General features: G+C 48.7%; 1 protein-coding gene across 6 annotated transcripts in view; it reads right to left on the bottom strand.

Annotated features, from left to right (window-relative positions):
* Window positions 1-24,489, bottom strand: part of MYT1 (myelin transcription factor 1) — a 64,248-nt gene that overhangs the window by 23,817 nt on the left and 15,942 nt on the right. For all 6 annotated transcript variants that reach the window (XM_064391292.1, XM_064391293.1, XM_064391290.1 and 3 more), the window contains 9 exons: window positions 18,278-18,378; window positions 11,257-11,311; window positions 9,371-9,401; window positions 6,184-6,246; window positions 5,254-5,501; window positions 3,594-4,466; window positions 2,829-2,963; window positions 1,391-1,481; window positions 790-903 (listed from right to left, as the gene is read on the bottom strand). In XM_064391292.1, the coding sequence (XP_064247362.1) occupies window positions 790-903; window positions 1,391-1,481; window positions 2,829-2,963; window positions 3,594-4,466; window positions 5,254-5,501; window positions 6,184-6,246; window positions 9,371-9,401; window positions 11,257-11,311; window positions 18,278-18,378 (1,711 nt within the window). The remainder of the gene's footprint in view (window positions 1-789; window positions 904-1,390; window positions 1,482-2,828; window positions 2,964-3,593; window positions 4,467-5,253; window positions 5,502-6,183; window positions 6,247-9,370; window positions 9,402-11,256; window positions 11,312-18,277; window positions 18,379-24,489) is intronic.

Genomic DNA, 24,489 nt, shown 5'->3' with positions numbered 1-24,489 from the left:
AATAAGTAATCACTCTAAATGGCCTTTCCAAAGTAGCGAGAGCTGGAGCACCAGGGTGCCCAGCAGTCCTGGGGAGCAAATAAATAAATGAATCAGAGCTCGATGCCTTTGTGGGAGGGCTGCTCAGGGCTCGCACCGCCGTTTTTATCCTGCTCTCGTTGCAAAATAACCAACCGTATTCCAATCCATCTGTAGCCTCGTGAATCACATCAGCTACGGAAGCCAGCATCTATCAGGGACATCCTTAATGGGAGACAGCCCTTTCTCCCAGGAAGAGAGAGATGGGCAAAGTATCAAAATTAATGTGACTGGTTTGGAAAGGAGCAGCAGGTTCCTCTCCTCTCAAACCTGCGGGCTAAGGAAGAAAAGCAGGTGGACTTTAATGCACAACTGCCATGGAGTGATTTGTGTGTAGCCTAAATCTCCTCCTCTTCCTCCCCCCTTTCCAAGCCCACCCTTCTCATAATGCTGATATAATAACCAGCCCTCGCTGGCAGTTTGTGCTGCGGAGCAATCGGCACAAGTGCCTTCGGCTGCACTGCTAAAACCCTTTGGCCTGTAGCCTCAGCATTAATTGATGCTACAGAAGCAATTCATTGTCCTCAATGCTCTCCCTGGGATCATCAATTAAATATCTCCCCACCTTGGCGAGACCTGTGATCATAATAACAGGACTCAGCAGTATCAAGATACAGCTGGAGCTATGGCTGCTCTTGCTGGGAGCGTGGCAGGGCACGGAGGGCTGGGGCAGTGTGGGGACATGGAGCTGAGCCTTCCTGTCCCCCTTACCTGAGTATCCGGTCAGAATTGGAGCTGGTCTTCGCAGGATCACCAGACTGGGTTTGTTGCTTTTCATGTGATTTGGCTAATTTCTCAGCAGCAGCAATGGGGCACCCAGATAAACTGTAGGAGTTGGTTGGGTTTGTTTTTTTTTTTTTTTTGAAGGAGAAGAAAAAGAGAGAAGGAAACCAAGCATGAAGAATGAGCACAAAACCCTTCATTTCATGGACCCAGAGCTACACTAAGCCTGTGAGAAAAGTGCTTGTTTTTTCCACACTGAACATGTTCAATAAACAAGACAAATTCACCTTGCACCTCATCAACACAGAATCATGGAATGATACAGAATGGTTTGGGTTGGAAATGACCTTAAAGCTCAACTCATTCCAACCCCCCTGCCATGGGCAGAGACACCTTCCACTATCCCAGGCTGCACCAAGCCATGTCCAACCCAGCCTTGAACACTTCCAGGGATGGTGCAACCTGTGCCAGGGCCTCACCACTCTCACAGGGAAGAATTTCTTCCAATCTAACCCTGTCCTCTGTCATTTTGAAGCCATTCCCCCATGCTGGCACCCCGTGCCTGTGAAGGAAGAAGCCAAGGCCGTACCTCCTGTGCGTGTTGCGGTTGCTGTTGACGTGACCCTGTCCTGTGCACCCGGGCGTGGGGCATTTCAACACGTTCTCGTGCATCGCCAGGACTTGGGAGCAAGAAGGGGAAGGGGAGAAGGGAAGGGAAAGAAAAACAACTTAATAAAAATCAGAGAGGAAAAAAAAAAAAAAGAGAAAATCATCAAGCCTTGTACGCTGGTTTCCTAGAAATCAGGGAATGTGAAATGCTGTAATTAGAGTTTGCAGAGGAAAAAATAAAAGATTTACAAGGCAGCAGTGCCCAGGTCAGCACTAAGTTAGCATCTCTGCACACAGCCTGGGCTTTATCCTGATTTTCTGATTGCAATCCAGTTTCCCCCATCCAACCACTCCTCCCCACCCCAGTTTTGGAGCCAGGTCTCCAGTTTCAGGTAGTTTTAAGTGATTGAAGTTGTAGCTCTGCTTTTATCCTTAGGACTAGTCTTTGTTTGATTTTTTTTTTATTTTTAATCTTCAGGATTATTGCTTCCTGCAGCGCTGACCTTAAAAGTAAAGAAAATAATTTGATCTGCAAGCTTTTGTAAAGCCCACAGCTTGTGTTAGTTATTTATTAATATTTTTGCTTGCATTCCAGCCTGTGAAGATAACTGTCCTTTCTCCTTGTTTCTTCCAGTTCTGTGTTTATGTCAGGTCTGCAACCTTTGAAATTACTGATAAGGAAGGGCTCCTCTTTCTTTTGGTCTATTATGCCATTATCGTAAACATACAACATTGATTTTTATGTATCTATACAGGGAAAGCTATTTAGGATGCTGGTAGAGAGGTGGAAATACAATCTCTCTCTGTGCATATGTATATACTAAAATCTGTTATGAGGATGATAAATATTTTCTGTAGAATAGGTGAATCTTGGTATAGCACTTTGGGAATTTTGCAGTGATTACAGCACAGGAGACTCAGCAATCCTGCACATCCTGAATCACTCCTCTTCTTTCCTGCCTGGCAACATATTTGGACAGCAAGGTAGAATAATATCCCTTTTTTCCCAACATGATGTCCCAAGTAGGGAAAAATATGCAACTTCCAGTGTAAAGATGGGCACTGCTTAACACACCTCTGGAGATGGGCAGGCGTTTTTAAAGCCCCTTTTTGATTTTCAGAGAAGGGATCTCATTCTCCACAGGATGGTGCTAAAAATCCTTTAAGAAGGACAGGACTTCCAAGTAAATCCCCATCACGTTTCCTGTGATTAGCGATAACACTTTGGTGGATAACAGCATCCAGGATCAACTTGGAAAAGCCATACCTCGCCAAAAACTCTTGTTATACTCCAAGGAATAACATCAGACTTGGTCTAGTGACTCAGTCATAAAATTCATATCATTTGAGAAATTCCCCCAAGAAAATTAAGCTCCAGACTAATTGAAGCAGGCCCTGGTACCCCACCATGTACTCACTCTCGGGGGGGATCCTGTCTTTGTGCGGGCAGCCGGAGAGGCTGCGATGGTGGGGGTAAAGTCCTGTGACGTGTCCAGTCCCATCGCAGCCAGGAGTTGGACATTTGATTTCTCGCTTCTCAGGTCTTGAAGGATCTAAGGATTGTGGGGAAAAGGCAGAGGGAAGCAGGTTAGTGGATTTGGAGGGGAAGTAGTGGAAAGTGCTGAGTATGATTCTCACTGCCTTTCCAGTCAAGCAGGGTAAACCTTTGGGTTTGAAGGTTTTTTCCCTGGAGCTGGAAGCATAACACTGGAAGTTTCAAAAATTGAAATTGGCAAAGTGATTTTAGGAACTGACACAGCTCAGAGTGTGGAGACACTCACAGTGAGCAGGCCTGGCTCAGAGCCAGGGGATGCTGAAGTCTCTGCCCTCGTGTTTCCGTGGTCAGACTCCTACCACTATTTTAAAACCCACTTGGATTTTAAACCAGCCCTTCTGCTCAGGCTGAAATTTTCAAGGTTAACTGACAATTTAGCCAAGCAATTCCTCTACTCAGAGGGACGAACCCTCGTGATGGTGTAGAGGACACCAGCATATTTTGCATTCACTGTTGACCTCAAGGATGTCCCCATCCCTTTGGGCATTGAAGATTTGCAGTTGAATTCCCCCTGTGGGCTGTGAACTCCCCCTACATCAGCCTAATGGTCCGTGCTGAGCAGACAAGTTCAGCTCTTCCACCAGGAATGGGAGGGAGGGAGGGAGATACACAAAGGTTTGTCCCGTACCTTTGCCGTAGTAGCTCTTCCGGATGCTGTCCAGCGGTTTGTTCTGTTTGTCCTCCACCTGGAAGTGCTTCACGTGCTCTCCTGGCAGCCGGCTGGGCTCCCGCACGATTTTCACCTGCTCGGCTTTCAGGGCAATGGCTTGTTCCAGCAGCCCCAGGTTGCCCCGTGTCATCATGTCGTACATCTCCGACTCATCAGTCACGGCTGATTTCTGGGAGCGGGCGTCGTCGTCCTTGTCGTCATCCGACCGGACCTCCACGATGACCGAGTACTCGGGCTTGGGGCTGAACTGCCCTTCACAGTGGCTTTTCTGGGGGTCCTGAGACGTGTGAGGAGCTTCCTCGCAGATCACTTCAGGAGCCATCTCCTCCTCCTCTTCCTCCTCCTCGTCTTCCTCTTCCTCCTCCTCCTCCTCATCCTCTTCCTCCTCTTCCTCCTCCTCGTCATCCTCCTCATCATCATCCTCCTCATCCTCTTCTTCTGCTTCAGCCTTTTCCAGTTTGCAGGACTCCTCTCCGTTGGTGTCATCCCGGGGCTCGGGACACAACTCGCTGCTGCGCTCGCTGGTGACCTCGATGACCTCCTCCGCGTCCTCCGTCTGGATGATGATCTCCTTGTCGCACTCCTCCTCCACCAGCTCCTCTCCTGCATCCTCATGGACCAAATGCACCACGTTGGATGCTGGCTTGGAGCCCTGCAGCTCCGTTTCAGGCAGCTGCCCTTCGATGGCGAGGGTTTCTTCTGCTATTTGGCCTAAGTTTAGGAGAGAGTTGGCGATTATTTCTTGGTAGCTGCTGTAGTTGGCCTTGCTGGGCCCAGATGTACTCGTTGCTGTGTTTTGTCCATAGTGGGTTGATTTTGCTGGGCTTCTCTCTGGAGGGTGGAAAGAAGGAATGGAAAGAAGAAGGGGAAAAGAAAGAAAATATGGAAAAGAACCAAAAAAAAAAAGTGAGGAAGTGAGAAGAGGAGGAAAAGAAGAAAGGAGTAAAAGAGAAAAGGAGGGGGAAGAGAAAAGAAGAAGGAGTAAAAAAGGAGGCAAAGAAAGTAATTTTATAAACTCATAAAATACAACTTTGTTGCACTTCAATTTAACTGAAACCAGAGCCTGGAAGTTCCACCTCTGGAACATGCTAATTTATTGAATTTGGGGATGGCAAGAGGAAAGAGGATTTCCACATGGGGCTCAGATGCACCATCCTCCTACTGCCACCCCAGCTGCCTGTGCTCCCCAGGCCAGGGCTCCAAACCAATGAGCAAGGTAGTGTCAGGAACCCAGATGAAAACCCATGTCCTTCTCCATGTCCTTTTCCTGCCACTCCTCTGTTCTTGGATAGTGGCCAGATCTGTCCAGGGAGGAGGATCCTCCTGAGCCTCTCATGGCACCTGTGTGGGACCCTGGCTGCAGGTTTCCCCACCACGCAGCAAGCTCCTCTGTGCTGTCCCTAGAGAGCACCCCTGAAGGAAAAGCTCTCATTTTTGAGACACTGGAGGCACTGTACCTTCTCCTCTTAACCAGAGCATTGTCATTGTTCTACCCAACAATGAGTCCCCCCAGTAACTGAGGGACCCATCCTGTACCTAATCCACAGGAGCTATAACTCCTGGCTGTTAACCCTTCCTGCCCTTTCTTCATCTGCAGAACACAGTAATGACAAAGCACCTTCTGCTGCCTGCGGGCTGTGGGTCTCCTCCTGCTCCATCGCCTCTGCCTCGTCCTCCTCCAGCATCCCCTCTGACTCGTCAGAGCCAGACTCCTCCTTGGCCTCGGCCTCCTCGCTGCCGTCGCTGTCGACGTTGTAGCCTTCATCCAAGGCCAGTTTGAGCGGATGGGATTTCCTCTTGGACACAAGATGTTCGGCCTCAGCATCCTGAAGTTTCCTCTTCTTGGCTAGAGGGCAGCTTTGTAAACTGCAGATGGGATCAAGGAGCAGAGAGGAGGCATTGTTGAGTGAGAGAGGGATGGCTACTTCATCCCAAGTGGTTAGGCAAATATAAGTGGGACAAAAACACAAACAGTACCAAAAAATCATCCAGGACCCCAGATTTTTAGCTGGTTTAACCTCTGTGGCCACATGTGCTGTTAGACCTTGACTTTGTGCAACTACATCAACTTTTTTTCAGAAATCAGCAGGCAAATGCTGGGATGTGCCATCCCAGGACCAATGCTGGTGATGGGCACCATGAAACCAGGCAATGGGTCCACAACCAGCCCCTGGGACACATCCACCAACTGCTCCAATTTCACGATTCATGGGGTGATGAAAACCCCCAGTTAAGGCTTGCATGACCTCCAGTTTGCCTTCCACATCCATAGAGGCACCAGGCAGACCAAAATCTCTGCCCATCACCAGCTCCCACTGACCCAGACAACCGAGTCAGGCACTTCTGGCCAAATTTGGGCTCTATAGGAAGGCTGCTATGAGTCTGGAGGAACACATCTCTCTAAGGGACTGATGGAGAGCCAGAAACAAGAATATTTGGGGCAGACGAGTTGTGTTGGTGCTCTGAACCAGACTTTCTCCAGTGAGCACCTGTCTTTGGCCCTGTTGCCCACATTTTTCCATCCCCTCTACCTCCAACCCCACCTCACCTTCTGTGTCTCGCGTACTTCCCACGGATGTGTCCTGAGCCATTACAGCCTGGGGTTGGACAGCTTGGGAGGGAAACAAACAACATCAGGAACAGCAAGAGGACTCGGAGGATTAATTAGGATTGTATCCTCTACAGTTGGTTAAACAGGTCCTGTGCCCAAGGAACAAGCTAACTGCAAACAGGAAGTTAATTTCCTTCGAATGGTTCCGTTTGTCCCTTGGAATTCCAAGGGAGGAGGGCAGGAGAGCAGCCTTGCAGTTTGCTAAAAATTAATGAAATTACTCACCCCATTTAATTAGATGAACAGTTTGCTATAGTTTTATGAGTATGTTTAATTAAAGATTTGCATGTGTGAGAGCAAGCTTTTCAAGGCAGACAGCTACTGCACTCTGCCTCCCTGCTGCTACTCTCCAGTTTTCTTTTTCTCAGGAGGAAAACATGGGATTTTCCCTTATCTGGTGGCTTGTCAGGGAACTGGGGCCACTTACAGTAAGAAATGTGTGTGTTTTGGGGAAGAGCAAGCTGGGACTTTATCATGGAGGTTTTAGCCAGGCACATTGGATGGAGATCCCCAGGACTAAAATCCTCAAAACCTCACTTTTGGGGGAATGGATAGGATTTAGGTGACAAGATCTCCCAAATCCCTGCAATTTTTTCTTGCTGCTCTGCAGAAGAGGATGAGTTAAAGGCTGGCAGGGAGCTCTGAGCCCGCTCACAGCCACTGCTGCCTTCACTTGAGCATCCCTCCACGGGACCACGGTCTCCCCTGCAGGGGTAATTAGTCCCAGCTTCAGGAGCTGTAAGGGCTCCAGATAAGAAGCATTAAAGCAAACATTTTCTGGCAAAACCAGATTATGGCATTGATTATAGGATGCCCAAGTGACTTGCCTGATGTCTGAGGAATTCTGGAGTCGTGTAGGATTAATAACCTCATTTAGCACTGTATCACCCTCAGCCTGGGAAGCTGGAAGTGCTAATGAAATCTCTTGATGACAGTGCAAAGGGAGAAGGCATCACCAGCCCAGAGGGGATCTGGCCAGCCTGTTATTCTCAGAGTAAAAGACATAGGAGAACATTAAATAGTACCAAGTGCCAAGTCAGGCTTTGGGGACTCAGAATTTTGCTCTCAGCAGAGCTCAGCCCTTGCAGAAAGCTGAGGACACAGAAGGTCTGGATGCTCTGTGGGTGCAGCAGCTCTGGGAGCACTGGTGGTTTATTAATGGTTCAACTCCCGAGAATACAAGTCAGATCTTTGTGTTCAAAACACATAATTCAACCCAAAACTGGGGCAGGACAGTTCTGCTGAACTGTCAGGGGAGTGGGAATCCTTCCTTCAGGGAGACTGACTGGCTTTAGGTTAGCAAAGCAAATGCTGAGTGGGCAATTGGTGGCACCACATCCCCTAAGGGGACACAGTGCTCTGGGGAAGTGGAAGCTGCCCCTCATGGCTCCTCCAGATAAGTCCCCCCTTCCTGCTGTCCCTTTTGCTTGTGACCTGGCTTGAACCTGTGATGCTGCACATCCTGCAGGGCCATCTCCTGTGGGATGGCTCCCAGCTCTTCTGGCACCCACACACAGCCCCACACACCTGGGGTCTGGCCTGACAGCAGTGTCCCTTCTCCAGCAGGACACTCGAGGTCATACAGAACAAGATCTCACCCCACTAACATGTGCCATTGGAAGAGGGAGCTTCCCTCTTTGCTGCTTATGATCTAAAAGTCTATTTAATTTTAATTGTCCTCAGGCCTGACAGGCTGCTCTGTCCCAAGCAGCCCAGCCACACTTTCAGTGACTGCACACCGAAAGACAGAGCAGTGTTTATGTCACCAGTGGCTTGCCTGAAAAAGGCCTGATTCAATGGCAAACAGGAGCAGCTCTGATGAAGATGTTGCAGGCTTTTATAAGTTTTCCTGTATCAATTAAAGCAGATTACCCATCACCCCATTTTTAACGTGGTTTAATGAAGCCTGCAATAGAAAGTATGTAGGAAAGAGGCAAGTGGTTCAGCATCGAGGTTTGCAGAAGCAGGTGTTGATTTGGGATGCTTCTGCCTTCACTTTGTTGATTTAATGCCTTTAAAAAGCACCAGCACAAAGGTGATGCTCTACATGCTCTGGGCCAGGCTTTCCCTCCCCACTCTCCTTTGGGGAGTTTTCGTGTATTTTGGCACGAGTCCCGAAAGGGGAAACGAGCTTCGAGGTCTATTAAAGCTGCTCTCCATCCCTCAAGAGCCACCACACCGAACAGCTCCCCCCGCCTCCGCTGCCTTCATCTGCTTGACAAAAGGGCTTCTTATTGTTATGCAGACGATGCCCTGCTTCCAATTAGTCGATTAATCGTCCAGTTATTCAGGCAATTAGGTGACAGCTGCAGAGATGGCTTTGTGGAGCACTCTGTCCTGCCCCTTAGATATGTCACCTGCTCCAATTACCACCTCCACTCAAGTGTTCAGCAATAAAAGTTGGAGAAGGGGCATGCCCAGTGCTGGCTCCTCCCGGCTCTCCAGAGTAATCCCCGAGTGGAGGAGCAAAATGCTCTGAAATTGCGTTGGTTTAGGTCCAATTACTCTTTGACTCACGCGGGAGGCTGCGAGGAGAGGCAGCCCCTGCTCTTAGTGCCTGTCCAGGTTAAAGGCTCCTACCTCTGGCACAAGCCCCTGTGCAAGGTTTAGGGGGAGCTTGCAGGTGGGGGAGGCTGTTAGAGCCAAAGAGAAGCTCTGGAGGGCTGCACAGGCTCTGCTGCTGTTGGCATCCCAGCGCTGCTAAATGAGTGACAACAGGAGCTCGGTGACTGAGCAGAGGACAGGGGGGCTGAAGGAGCATCCAGCACCAGAAGTGACATGACAAATGTGTGGGAAAAAACCTCTGGTTAGTGGGATGGTGTCCCCAGTGATCCTGAAACACAAACCCTGGGCATTAGGTTTGAATGGGGTTTAGATCTGGGGTGGGACAGCGGATGGCTGGAGGGTCTCCAGTCTAATGTCACTCATCCAGAGCTGCAGTTCATTTCTTTAACTCTTGTTATTCCCCTGATGTGTTGTCTAGTGGACACACCAATAGAAGACCCCATTAATCCCATGGGATTGCTGCCCTCACCCAGGTTTCCCAGCTGAGGGGCTTCTCTCAAGCCAGCCCCATCATGTGCCCCCCGTCCCTCCCAGGGCCAAGGAGGAGCAGGGTCCTTACCTCACCTCCTGGCCGATGAGCTCCGTGGGCACTGGACAAAGGGCAGGAAGCAGCAGTGGAAGAAAACACAAAGTCAGAAACAAACCAGAGGTGCCTGACCCCCCGAGACTGAAGCTCTCCTGCCAGCAGCTGGGTTTCTGTTTCCTCCCATTTGGAAAAGAAAGGGCCAATTTATCTTGTCCTTTGTTGCATGCCAGGCTGTAGCAAATTATAATCCTGCCTTGTAAATCCTCACGCCTGTGCTGATTTTCAAGCAGGTGAGTGCACACTGGCAGCATCAGGGACTACCTCTGTTCTTTGAATCCATGATGACTTTGAAGTTAATGGAACTATTCTGACATGCATGCATGTAACTCAAACATTTTAAATAAAGACCGAGTTTTCTAATGCCTTCATCTCTCTTTTTGCCCTTTAAAGCTGCTCATCAATTTCTTCTTTGACACTTCACAGCTGTTTTCCTGCAATGGCCACATTCATCTCTATAGCACCAGCATCTTTCTCCTCTCCCTGTCCCATCAGACTGAGGCAGGAGTCCCTGCCAATGCTCAGACATATGAGGGGGATTTGTTACTTGGGATATAAGGTAAACAAGAGTTTGTAGGGTTTTTAGGGACTATTCCCCACTTGTGAATAAGAGGGCTTTTCTCTGCTCATAACAAGAACATACAACAACCTCACATCGCAGCTGAAACCTTACATCCAGCCAGGAATCCAAATAATCAAGAGGAAAAAAAAAAAAAATTCCCTCAGCACAAGTCTAAATTTGCCCAGGCTAAAAACCATAACACGTTTGCTCAATTTGTTTGAGCTAATTGGGTTTCCTGGGATCCAGCTCCCAGTGGGATGACTCACAAGCTTCAACAAACTGGAGGCAGTGACGAGTCCCAGGGTGCAGGCAATAAATTACCTTTTCACATCGAGAAACCCAGATTCAAGTGTGGAAAAGGCAGGGTGTGAGAAAATAAATAGAATCAGGGCACTCTCATTTGCAACCTGAACGAGCACCTTTGTGTGTGTGCAACAAAGCAATGAAATCCAAATATTCAAGCTCAGCTCAACACAGCTGGCAACATCTGGATTTGGTTTTGTTTTTAAAAGGTGCAGGTGCTGTGAAGAGCAAGGAGGAAGGAAGGTGAGGACAAAAGGAAGGTGGCCCAGCCCAGCTGTAGCATGAAGCTGCAGTCCCTGCAGCCATCACACCTTTCCAACCTTGTTGGTTCCTCACTTCCAGCCACCTTTGTAACTCATCACATCTACAGCCACAAAAATGAACAAAAAATAGAGAGGCATCATCCATGGCTACGGGACTACCTGACGTGACACTGTGGGCTCTATCAGAGCCTCTTGCCTTCTCCCAGAGAGAAAACATACACAGCATTTCAGTTCTTCTCTTTTTTTTTTTTTTTTTTTTTTAATCCAGAAATAAATTACAATCAATCTTTGCATTAACCAGTTGTTTGTCCTCCCATCCCTGCCGGGGCATGGCCCATTTGCTTCTCCAGCATGAGCTACTTCTGCCAGGCACTCTCAGATGTGTGACTTCAAAGCCGCTGGCAGAATGAGCCTGATGAAAGCTCTGGGAGCTGATCTGAAGCTCCAGTGATTGCCATCCCCTACAGCAAAGCAGGCACGGGGGCTTTTTTTCCTTATTTGCTTGTTATTTTCCTTCAGCTGAGTGTAGAGGATGAGGGTTAAATATCATATGGACATATAAAGTTTTGTGGTTGGGACTTTTGCAGGTTTTTTTAGACAAATTTCAGTGGGGTTGGGGCAGGGGTGATGAGCATAACTTGAAGAGTTAAGCCTGGACTTGAAAAACCAAATCCTATTTGGAACAAGGGAAGTGCAGGGAGCTGAGGTCTGCAGAGCCCAGTGCTCCCACTCACCTCTGATAGACTTGGATCGCGTGCGTGCTCTCTTATCATCATTTTCTAAACTCATCTGCAACAGAAAGAAAAAAAATCATTACTGAAAGATAACCAGAAAATCATCATTAAAGGGCAAGCTCATATGTGGTTGTGTCTTTGTGGGTGGCTGGGGAAGGTTTCCCGTGTTTTTGAGATGGAGGTTTCTTACCTTAATGCTGTTGTTCAACCCACAGTGCCCAGATTTAGCAATTTTAAATTAATTTCCACATCCTGGGACACAGGAAGGACTTTGTCTGTTGAGTAGCACAGAGGAACAAACACCCAGATGTGTTGGCTGTGCATGAGATAGCCCTTGTTAAGGGAGAGCTGATTTCTCTGGATTTACAGCACAGAGCTGCTGTGAGCACCTGGGTGGAATGCCAATACAGAATCAGAAATCTCTGACTATATTTCTGAGCTGATCTCCTGCCTGAACGAGGGCAATTTTTCACAAGTACCCTAAAGAACAACCTCTCCTCTCTGCTTAAATTTGCCACAAAGATGACTGCATCTAAATAACTCACAACATGGACATCAAACACGAGGTCTGCAGGGAACACAGGCATGAATAAGTAACATCAGGGACTTCAAAGTTCTGGATATTAATTAAACATCACCACATGCCACAAGGTAGAAGAAGTCTGAAGTGCAGCCACCTCTGGGGTACAGCACCTTTGAAACCAGGCAGTGCCTGGAGGTGGGAGCAGGAAAGCAGGGACCTCCATGGCACGGCTGGAATGATATAAATGGGATTTCATTAACGTTGTCAAAGGAGGTGCTGAAGTGGTCAAAGAACTGTTTTCCATCTCACCCTTGACACAGATGCTCTCTCTGCAGGCAGGAGTGTTTGGCAGTAAATGCCAAGGGGGAAAGGCAGGATGGGGGTGTGAGCAGGGCAGGGGGTCAGAGCCTGCTAGGCTGGGGAGACAAATTGGGTTTTACTGCAGCATTACCATGTGGGACACTTCCTCCAGAGATTACAAAGAGAGAGAAAAGGAGGCAAAATAACAATTTACAAGTGGAATTTGACGTAATAAAAACCAACTGTCTTTGGAACATCCTCTACAGGCCCAGTTAGAGAAGGAACAAACCAGCTCCTGTATTATTCCTAAATGAGGAGGTCCCATGGCTCCAGCACCTCTGACAGAGCAGGGACATCACCTCTGCTCTCTCTGGGCTAGGAGCAGGAAGGGACACACACACAGAGCATGTGCTGCTCCACTGGCAGTAGGGATGGTGAAGGTAGGGTATGTGCTGCTGAATCCCTACATGCACCTGCAAACATATTGATGAATGCTGCTTCCAGTTCCCAGGGGCTCCTCACCCTCAAAGGAGACACTGCTTGGTGCTTTCCCTGAAGTTTGGGAGCAGCAAAGAGGGAGGGAAGCTGTTGGGGCAGGCAGGGAGAGGAGACCAAGCTAAAATCCCCTCAGAGGAGGGAAGAAGTTTTCCCCAGGTGCCTCTCTCTTTCACACTGCCACCTTCCAGAAATTGAATGTTAACATGCAATGATTTGTTAGATAGGAGAGGAAAAAAGAAAAATAAAAAGGGAGGGTGAGGGGAATCAAAACCTGGAGCAATTTATGCACCCTGTCAGCATTCAGCTCATGGCACGGCAGTGTTGCGCTCCGCGTTTATTACAATCTTCCCAATAACACAGCAGACAATTACTATAATTTGTATTTTTAAAGCCCCAGTTCCCTGCGGACCAATGGCTCCTGTGTAAAGTGTGGAGAGGAGCAGGTGTCACAGGGACTTCATTACATTTATGAGCCTCCCAATGCCGGCGTGCGCGGAGCTCGCTCCCTAATGCCGCCGCACACCACCAACGCAGTGGCACCTTGGATTGCTGGGAGCCTGCAACCAGGAATGTCAGAGAGGGCTTTTCCTTTCTTTTTATCTGTCTCTTTTATTCCTTTTTTGACAATTCTCACAGGGAATTTGTGTGTGTTGGGGCAATATGGGTTTCCTGCAGATCAAAGGGGCAGAGGAGGTCAGGCTGTGGGAAGGGCGATGGGCAGTTCCTGTGGGGGGCCAGGACCCGCACAGACAGCATGGAAAAGCAAAGCAAAATTTCATTTTTCTTGGCCAGACAGGTGGGATGGGCTCAAGCTGCTTATCTATAAATGGGGGAGATCCCATTTCAGGTCACATTTGTCTTTGGGAGTTAACTATCATGTGAGCTGGCATGCAGGCTCCTCACTACAGCACAGCACCTCAGAGCAATTCCTCCCATTGCCTCCCATTCCTCTTTCAGACCAGGATCAAACACCCTGGGAAGGCAGAAGCAGATTCAGTCACCACATGGGCAAAGGGGACGGGAGCCACCTAAGGCAGGGACAGACCCACAGAGTCACAGAATTCTCAGGGCTGGAAGGGACATCTGGTGACCCAACCTTGCTAGGACCAAAGAATGGAAAAGCCAACTAGGCTGCCTTGCCTGGCCTATTCTACAAAAAAAAAAAAAAAAACAAACCCAAAAAAACAGCAAAACAGCCCAACAACCCACCTCCAAATTTCTAAATTATTGGGAGTTTCCTCCATAGGGAAGACCCCATTACTTGTTTAGAGGCCCTGACACAGCCTCACTGCTGTGTTTTTATAATGTTTCACTTACATCACTGTCAGGATGGGGTGGGCTTTGTGCTCCCAGATTCTGTTTTCTACCATCAAGCTCCTTCTTTTAGCTTAAATCAAGATCAGGATCATCCTCATTTCCCTCCAAAGTGCAGAAACACCAGGAATAAGATCCATTTCAGAGCTCAGCCCCTGCTCCTCCCAGGCAACCTAAACAACTGGCAGAGCCCTGACTGTGCTTCTGGAGCCTCTGTGATATCAGGCTCAGATGCAGGAAGGTTACATGAAACCATTGTCCTTTATTGTTGCCTTCTCAGCCAGAAGCCCTCTAGACAGATCGTTTTAATGTGAAATTTCAGGTCACACAGTGCATGTTTGCAGTCCTGGAGACCGACAGGCTATTTTCATTAGGTCTCTCTCTTGTTCACATAGCAGCCAGGCTGAGGAGCTGTCTGGATTTCAGTCTTATTGCTTTAACTCTGAATGAAAACAAAGCAGCCCAAAAGGAAACCTGCAAATAAATTATTGCTGCCAGATGCCAGTCACAAGCACATTAGTCTGGCTGGAAAAGACAGAGATTTATTCCACACCTCCTCACCTTATCCATGGGTTATCTCTAAAATTAAATCAAAATCAGCATCTAGCAAGTTTCCTAACCCAACACTACAGGAAAGGACCCTGTGCTGAGTCTCAGGGTACTCCCTTCAGGATTCAGATCAGTGGTAGTCAGGGTAACCTTAGGAACATGACTTCATCTCTATGTTCCCCTATTCTCCCTCTTTTCTCTCTAAAAGTAAGAAATGTCCCCTATCCTGTTTACCCTGCACTAAGGAGCTGCCTGACATGAACAGAATACAAGTTATAATGATAATTTGTCAATGCTGCAGACTTAAATCGATGATGTTCAGACAGATAAACTTGAAAAGAAGTTTAACCCGAGCACAGTGTGAATTTTAACAGCCAGATTCTACAGCCCAGGTCTTGTTCTGCTGCCAAGACAGCAATACAGCACGGATCTGAAGTTTCATTTTATGAAATACCTACAGCGTTGACATTTTCTTCTTCCTTCTTGTCTTAATACACATTTGCTTTGCATTGGAAGCCCGAGGAACATAACAGAACACAAACCCACTGGGAGCCCAGCACGTGCTGATGCCCAGGTGTGCCTGGGCTTCGACAGCTCTATGCAAATCTGCCATTAAAGGCCCTGCTGAAATTCCCCCCGGTCAGCAGTAATACTTTATATGTATTCAAGAGCACCACGGAGCTCAGAGAAAATAAACATGCTGAAAAACCCTTCAGCTGGACAAAGGGAGGTGAGGATTCAGCAGGAATATTTATTTTACACTGAAAGCAGCAGAGCTTCCATCGGTGCTTATTTGTAGATGTAGCAAAACGCCAATTGCAAGAAGCAGCATCTGAGCTTTAGAGGGACAGACAGACACACAGTGCCTCTATTTTTAGTTTTTAAAACCCCTCAACTTATATTTGCCTAGCAGCAGAAGGAAAATGCTACAAGAAATGACATTTTTTTCCTAAAGAATTATTGAAAAGGGGTTTTCTGCTTGGTCCTTCCCCTTTTGAAGAGCCAAGGAGTCCCTTCTTTAGCTCCTCAAGGGAAAAGGCAGCAAAACTTCCTCTCAGGGGGGATGGGTTTGAATGGCCTATCCTGATTTCTCCTCCCTTATCTTTCTTATGAGGAATTCCTCCTTGGCTGTTGCACACAGGTGTAGAGGCCTGGATCTGGGTCTCCAAATTTCTCCCCTTTCCCCTCTATAAAGCACCATGGCATCTTTGTTCATTGCAGAAAATGAGGAGGACTTTGTCCTGCTAGACCTTCTCTAGCTGTGAATTTTTTAAAGAAATAAATAAGGGGTGATGGAGGAAGAAATACTCTTGATCAACAGTGTGCCTCTCCTTTTAAAAAAAGGCTCAGCAGTAGCTCCCAGCTGCTATTTTATAACCACACTCTGAGATTAGGAGGATTTTTTTCCCTCTCCTTCCTTTAGGGTCTTCCTAGCTACTTGATTTAAATCCTCCTGACGTTCCACCTATTGTGAGTCCTGTTCTCAGCTGAATAAGCTCCCGTCTGCCTTTTGCTCTGACTGCTTCCAGGAAAGGACACCCTGCACGGTGTTCCTGGGCTCGGAGTCGGGGAGGGGGGAGGATTTTGCCTTGACATGTCGAGATGCAAACCCACAGCTTGTACCCACCTCGAATCTGACACTCCAGCTGTGTCACAAACATCCTCCTGAAGCCGTGCTGTCATTTTGCATTTGCAGAAAGGGACCAACCCCCCCCAAAACCACCCAGCGCTGCGAGTGAAGCGCTTCCCGAGCGCTGCCGCGATGGCAGCAGATCCTCCGCACTCGGGGGAAGCGGAGCAGAAAAGCTGCTCCTGAGCATCACGTCTGACACAGGCGCAGCTGCACCGCTGCCTCCACAGCGCTGACAGCCCAGCATTAGGCTGGCTGATTGCAGAGGCCGTGGTTGGGGTTGACACACACCTTCCTCTCCACTCTTGGGAAGTGCAACAACGCGCAATCCCAATGCTGGCGAGACCGAAGTGGCTCCGTACATGCCCACGGCTCTCGTGCCAGAAGAGGAGGGGTAGGGAAGAGGGGGGGGAAATAATTGTAGTTCTTCAATCTCATTGTTTTCCAGCTCTGTGATAAGCCAGCTGCCTTTTCCATGAGCTTATCCTTGGGTGGCACAATGTGAGGGGATTGTTGAGATCTCTGCGAAGGGGGCAGTAGGGATGGGCTGTGGTGGCCCCATCACCATCCACCCTACCTGTCCTGACAGCAGCCAGCCCTCACCAACATCCCGCCTGCTGTTCAGCTGCCTCCCAGCTAGATCCCAATGGCACAGGAAAATAGGGATTTGGGAGGAAAAAGTTCATTTTTGCCACCAGACATTGTGGTCCAGGATGAGCCCTGGCAGCAGCGTCTGGGCTCAGCTGGCTCCATGCAGAGATCAGCTCTCCCCAGCACTGCAGAGATCTCATTTCAAACCTGTCATGGGAAATTTTATCCCATGCCTGGACTTCTTTAGAGGTAAAAATAAATAAGTAAACGTGCCCCACATCCCATTGTCCTTCACCGCTGTGCATCCTGTGGATTACGAGCTGTGACTGGCATGAAAAACTACATTTAAATACAATATATATTTATGAGCACACAGAGAAGTGCAAGCATGTGCACACAATGCAGATCCAAAGGTTAGAGAGTGATCAGGACCTCTCCTCCCGTGAGGTAAGAGGGCTGCACACTCACACAATATCCAGGCTCCCTTCAGACTCCCCCTCCTCTCACCCCTGAGCCAGGCACTCAGATAAAACACAGATAAGCAGAGCTGAGGATTGCAAGAAATGGTTAATATTCGTGATGTGCTTGTTAGAGACAGAGCAGCAGATGAGCGCCAGGTACTGGGAATGTTACCTTTTGTAATCATTACTTTATTAACATACGACAATCTTATTAAATCTAACCTAAGTGCTTATTTGGCAGGTTCAATAGAAAAGCCTTAATTGAGCTCATTTTAAATATAGCAACAACTGCTTACTCTGCTTTCTAAGAAGGTGTGAGCTTTCCTGGCGACACCTGCGTGCAGCTGACAGCTTGTTAGGGAAGAAGGATGTTTTTAAGTGTGGATTTTTGCTGGTTTGGAATTTTCCCAGGGTTTAGTTTATCTAGGGATAGAGGAAGAGCTGGTAACATCAGTCACCTAAGGAAGCTTCCTCATCACCCAGGTGGGTCCATGCACTCACTGGAGACGCTGCCTGACTACTGAGAGGCCAAAATAGGACAGGAAGCACCATTTGTGCAGTGAACAGCCCAGTTCTCTGCTTAATTAAAGCTTCCTAATCTGCTGGCAGTGAATCTGCCGGGAGGTTTGACAGCCTTGGCTGTACCTCTTTCATCAGCCACAGCTGCAGCAGTAAATGAGTGGCTGTGTTGAGCCGCAGGAGCTGTCCAGGGTCCCGGTGGGAATGAATGACTCTCTTGTCCCCTCCAAAGGCGCCACAGCTTCACCTGTTGTTGGAGGGGCTCCTTCCGACCAGCCGGCGCCTTGGAGAAAGAGCCTATTTCAACAGGCCTGGGAGCGACCTAAATACCCAGATCTGAGCCACGCTTGAAGGATGGCACCGGAGAGGAAGGCAAGGATTTAAATATCTGGAGTCCAAGCCAAACTCTGACAGCTGGACGCCCTCCCTGCCCGGATTCACTGTACAGGAGGTCTGGCTGTGCAAGGAGACAGAGATTTCCAAGTCCTGCCCATCACTTTGTGGGTACCGGAAAGGCTCCGTTCCCCCTGGAGCAGCTGGTCCAGAAGGAGCTGGAGCACATGTGGCCCTTGTCCCATGGCCAGCTCATGGGGTGGGGGGTCACTGTCCTAAAAACGTCCTTGCTTGTGCACCCACCTTGATGCGTGTGCCGTGCAGGCCGGCGGCTCCCTCGCAGCTGCTGATCTTCTCTCCACTGGTCCACCTCTGGTTCAGCAGCTCACCCCGAAACTCATTTTCTGGGGAGGGAAAGAGGAAAACAGGGTCAGGACCCAGAGTCAGCCCAGCCCCGCTCAGCAGCACCAGCCAGAGGTGGAAATGAAGTTTTTATTCCCTGCCTGTTTTCTTTAATGGCCATACAAATTGTGAGGGTCTCCATGCCTTCAGCAGGACCCCAGGGTGCTGTGCCAAGGCCAAGAGCCCAAACCATAAAGAAATTCCACCCTCAGTCGACCCCGAACAACGCAGCTCTGCTCAGCTGGGTCCTCAGTTGGAAAACACACTGTTAACAGTTGAAAATTAACATTGAAAGACTGGGATAATTCAGTCTTAGTGTGATGTACATCCAAGATGGTTCTTAAGACAGGTGACTGTCAAAGTCCCCTGTATGTATTTGTCCTAAAACAGCTGTTCTGAAGCCGAGAGAGCAGCTGGGGGGACTTTTCTAGGTGTCACAGGAGAATCATTTGTGTTAGAGACCCCAAACCATGTTTGGAGCACTTTGCTCTGGCCTGGACCTTCAGAAAAGTCTCAGGGCTTGCAAACAAAATCCATGAGTTGCTGAAACATTATTCTGCTTTGGGGAAGCTCTGAGGAAAGGGAGTGGGGAGGCACAGATGGCCAAGCAGATGATGAAAACCAAAAAAAATGAGGGAAGAAAGCTAGAAATGGACAGAAGAAAGAACAACAAGGGGGGGGAAGTATAAAATAAGAAGAAATAAAGATGTTTCAATAGCACATTCATAGGTCACACTGCCTGCCTATCTAAAGCATTTCCCTCAGCATCCTTCTCCCAGCTGCACGTTTTAAAACAGGAGCATCCTCTGTGGGATGCAGTAGGGGCAGGAGCAAAGAGAGGGTTAAACTGTACAAACAATGGATCCTGGATAACCTTAAAGATAGCTTAGAAGATTTTTGAAAGGATGAGATGTCATGAGACTCAACCACAAGGAGGAGAAATTAGCAACACATGCAGATTCATCCTCTCTGGGCCTGTTTCCTCATGTGAGCCGAAGTAAAGGGTGAATCCTGGAAGCTGCTGTGGCTAAACTTGGCTCAACGTGACATCTTATCCTTGCCAAAGGCCCCATCCTGGTGTCCCTTGCCTTCATTCCTTTAAGCAAGAGGTGAGTATTGGGGCAAGGAGTCTTGGCCTGGCTGAGGGTGTGCTGGCCACAGCAGCTCAGAGCCTTCCAGCCTGCTCCAGTCCCTCTGCCCAGCCCAGTTGGAATGGCCAAGGCAGCTCTGTCAACACTGGAATCAGATTTCCTCTATTCCATGCTGCTTAAATGCATCTGGTCTCCAGGGAGGATCAGCTTGCACTGCTGGCTCTGCCCTTTCCACCTCCCTCTGGTTCCTGGCTTCAGCAGAAACGAAGCTCACTGGTTGTGTGAAGGACATGTCTGTTAACCCCTGCCTGGGCCACCCACGAGCAGCTGTGGGATATTGCCTTAAGTAAGTTTTTTAGCCCATGGGAGGCAGATCCCAGAGGGAATGGCACATTCTGGGGTCCCTCCTGGCACTGGGGTTGGGCAGTGATAGCTCAGAGCCTGCAGCACTTGCATCCACACCTCCTTGGAAAATTACTGAGATGCTCAGCTGGTCTGATGGATCAATCCCAAAGGAAACCAGCAGCTTTCCTCCACCACCTCCCTCCTCAGTGCCACCCGCCCAGGCAGGACTGGAGCACACACTGGAGTCTTGGGCTGCTTTTCCCCATCAACACTGATGAAAAGCCACCACCATCCTCTGCCAAATGAGGTTCTTCCCAAACCTTGAATCTGTCTCTTCCCCTCTGGGATATCTACAGCTGTGAAGCAAAGCATTGCAAGTTGTGTGGAATCCTGGTACAAAAGAGCAAGTTCCTTGGAAGGTTTGAGTCACCTTCATCCGACCCCAAACAAGTTGATGTGGAAACTTGGGAGGGAGACCACAGCAATTTGGAGTGTTAATCAGAGTCATATGTGTTTTACTTCACCTTTCCAAAGAGAGAAGAAAGCATTAATTTTCCAGAAAAAAAAATTAACCCTCTAAAGAATCACAGAAAAATCCCCCAAAAATAAACACAACAAACCTCATAGGAAGCTTTGGGGTGAGGATAAATAGAAAATGAGGAGGGGGTTGCCTGGTGGCAGTCAGCTTTCACACTTGTCCTCACAGTGCCAGGGGAGCCCCAGCTGCAGCCCCACCCCATCCCCAAATCTCTGCAGAGGTTACACCTGCTATAACAAAGTGATGGGGTGAGGGGAAGGTTCTGTGTGGAAAACAGGGGGGGTGAAGGCTTCCTTTCCTTGTAAGATGCATCACTGCATATTCAAACTGAAAGACTAGAGGAAAAACATATCAATCTTCATTTGTTCCTCCAAGAGTAAGAAAAGAAAAGGGAAGGGAGGAAAATTTTTCTTCATTTTTGTTCAGGCACATTTTTCACAGGAAAGGTGAGTCCTGAGCTAAGGAGGCAGCAGCATGCTGAGAGCAGGCTGATCCTGCAGCATCCCACCAGACAACGTGGGCCCACTTCTCAGAGCAGACACTGCAGCAGTGTAAAGGATCAGAGAGAGCATTTTGTGGCCCCAACTTTTATGTGAATTTAAAAAAAAAATCACAAAACCAAATATTACACCTTCTCTAATCTGGAGAAGCCCCTCCTGGGCTGCTGCATCCCTCTGCACTGCTGGCTGCCTGACACCCCTGCATTTTATAAAAACAGGGAGAGAAACTTTTTACATGGGTGAATAATGATGGGATAAGGAGCAACAGCTTAAAACTAAACCAAAGATTTAGATTCACTGTTAGGAAGAAGTTCTTTCCTCAGAGGGTGGGCACAGGCTGCCCAGAGGAGCTGTGGCTGCCCCTGGATCCCTGGACATAGGTTGGACAGGGCTTGGAGCAATCTGCAATCATGGAATGTATCCCTGAATGCAGAGAACTGGAAAAAGATGATCTTTAAGGAGCCAACCCAGCCCATTCTGTGTTTCTGTGATTTTGCAGTGTTGCCCACACACACAGCTCTGTAGCCACTGCCTGGAGAACACCAATAAGTGAATTTACTTCCCTGCACAGCCCCAAGCCCTCAGTGCAATGAGAACTTTCCTGCTGGCAGGTTACATGAGCCTTACCTTTGATTTAACACCTCAATCTCAGCTCCAAACTGTAGCACTGAACACCCTCACACAGCCCCAGGACTCAGCACAATTAATTGCCCCACGCTCCTGCCCAACCTTTACCAAGTAAAAACCCCTCTGAGCCAGCACCCCACGCACCTCAACCTTCCCACGTGCAGGAACACAGCAGCTCTGCATCAGGGTGCTTTGTTCCAAAGGGAAGGAATTAAAACCTCTGTAGGAATCAAAATGCACTGAACAAGTAGAACCCAGCTCCTTCAACAATTCTCCTCCATTCATCTCCAGTGCCAGGAGGGTTGGTTTAGCCCCCTCTCAGAGCACAGGAATGCTGCCTATTCCAGGCAATTATCTCTGTTTACTGCAGCAGGGCTGTGTTCAGTGCTGCAAATTTAGCTTCCCAAACACGCATTTAATTTAAGATCTAATACCGGATGTTAATTGTATATCGCACAGTAAACGACTGATCATTAAAACATATTAATTGAGGTTTAACAGCTGTGTAATAGATATTACATCTCATACTTATCAGCAAATATGATTTAATAATTAGTTAAGATGGGATGTATGGATGGGAGATCTAGCATGGCTGGCTGGATTGTGGATTACTTTGTTCATTTGCTAAACTAAAGATAGTTTTCCTTATCACATTTTGAGAGGAGCTGGGCAATCACCAGGGAGATTATCAAATGTTTTGGGTTGGAAAGGACAAAGCCCATCTCATTCCAACCCCCTGTCATGGGCAGGGACACCTTCCACTATCCCAAGTTGCTCCAAGCCCCATCCAACCTAACCTTGAACACTTCCAGGGATGGGGATGTTGAGCTTTGACATTCCCCCCCCAGAAGAAGTCTCAATGTGTTTGTAATCTTTATTAAAACAAAAATTAAAGGGTCACATGCAGTGTCTTCCTAAAAGCTGGGGCTGAGCTGTGGGGACCTGACCCTGTCACTGAGTTTGCAGAGCTCACAGGGTTTGCTCATGAGCTCTCTGCTCCTCAGCCCTGCATTGTTCCCAGCCGTGGCTCCTCTCACAGAGCCAGAGCGTGCCTTGCAGCACCACAGGGCTGTCCAGAGACCCAACAACTCACTGCACCAGGGAACTGCATTTGTGATTCCACTGCCCCAGCAAACACTCAGTGCTGGCTTCACCCACCCTGCCACCAAACCACAGGCTGTGACATCATGAAATCTGTGATGAGCACTCTGACCTTTTATTTATTATAAGAAAGGTTTGATTCCAGTAGGAACAAGCCTTTCTAGTGCTTTCCTTGCCAAGCAGCCCCCTGCAGCTCGTGCCTTGCTGACACACTGGCTCAGCACAGCTCCGAGGTGTTCAGTGCTGACAGCCAAGTTCAGCCTGCTCAGCTCTGCAGGTCCTGGGGCACAGGACACAGGAGAGGAGCACCCGACTGTGCCATGGGAAAGAGGACAGGTCACCACCAGCACCATGCTGCTGCTTCCCCATTTCCAGCCACAAGAACCTGCCACTCTCCTTCCAAGCATTCCTGCAGCCCAGGGAGCATCCCCTGCCTCGGCTCCCTCCTCCAGCACTGCCTGAAGCACAAGTGACTCATGTCCTCCTTCCCAGCCCCTGCCACCTCACCTCTTGGCTCATCCTGCTTCTGATGCTGGCAGCTGTGTCACCCCTGTGCTCACCTCAGCCCTGCCAGCTCATGCTTTGTCCTGTCATACCTGGCACCTTTCCATGCTCTTTAACTCTTGTCAGGTCCTTGATGGGAACAGGAATCACCCCTTCCCCATGGCTCCAGGACAGGACAGTGAGCAACTGGTTCAATCACCAAAAGATTCAGATTTCCCAAACACAAAAACATGTTGCAATGGGAAGAAGCATGGGAAACTGCTCCTTGGAGAGGGAGCAAAGCCCTCAGTGGTGGGTTCATTAACAAGCTCAAAATCCACCAGGAGCAGGGTACAGACACCAGCCTGCCATGGGACCTGGCATCCCCAGGCCCTGGTGATGGCTGTGCCACCCTTCATCTGGGGTCCTCTTTCCACCCCTGCCCAGCACCTCTGCACAGCAAATCGTGCTCTAGGAAGGGACCAACATTCCCTCCTGTTTCTCTGTATCACCAGGGCTGCAAGGGAAGCAAATGAGGCTGCGGTGTCTCCTCATTAGGAGCAATATTCATGCTCCAGTGTTCATGGCCAGTTAATAAGAGTTTTTTATTAGAGCCTTTTTTCTTCTCCTACCAAGTGGCAGCAGCACAGTACACAGCAGCAGGACACAGCAGAAGGTATAAAAGGAGGTGTTTTTCACTTTCCATCCTTGAACCACTTGTGTACTCTTCAGAGAGGAACAAAAGCCGCGTGCCCACAGCACCGCTGCTGTCTGCACGGTGTTCTTAAGTATTGATCAAAAAGATTAAAGAGTGAACATTGTTCAGCATCCGATTTTCCCCCAGCTCTGTGGGGGAGCTGTCAGAGCACAAAGCTGCTCAGAGTGTGGCGAGTGAGGCCACCAACAAGAGGGGAAACAAAGCACTGGGGTTCTCCACCAGAGAATCCTTCTGGTGTGTCCAAGGCCCAGGGAAGCAGCAGGGTCTGCAAAATCACTCAGCCAATGTGGATTTCTCCAATGCAAGAGTAAGACCTGAGTTGTGGATTTCTCTGCCTCCTGCCTTTGCCCTGCCAGCCACAAAGTGTGAATGTTCCTACTGCAATTGAAGGAACCTCATTGAGATGGCTGATAATTCCTCTCCAAACTTACCTGAGCCTGATGAAAATAACAATATTTAAAAAAAAACCCAAAAAACCAAAAACCAACAAACAAACCTCAGCATATCACTTCCAAATCACGAGCCCCATCATCCTCCTTTCTGCCAGGCTTATCCACAGCAGGGACCCCTCCCCAGCATCCATCCCTTTGTATGTGCAAAGGGAGCCCCTCTCAGCCACACTCATCCACGCGTGCCCAGCGCGTGTGCAAGCAGGCGTGTGAGGTGTCAGGCATGCAGGAGAGCATCTCTCAGAAACAGGATGTTGCTTC

Source organism: Passer domesticus, chromosome 16, assembly GCF_036417665.1.
Source record: "Passer domesticus isolate bPasDom1 chromosome 16, bPasDom1.hap1, whole genome shotgun sequence".
Lineage (NCBI taxonomy): Eukaryota > Metazoa > Chordata > Aves > Passeriformes > Passeridae > Passer > Passer domesticus.
Note: the sequence above shows the minus strand (reverse complement) of the source record. Positions and strands in the feature narration are given on the sequence as shown.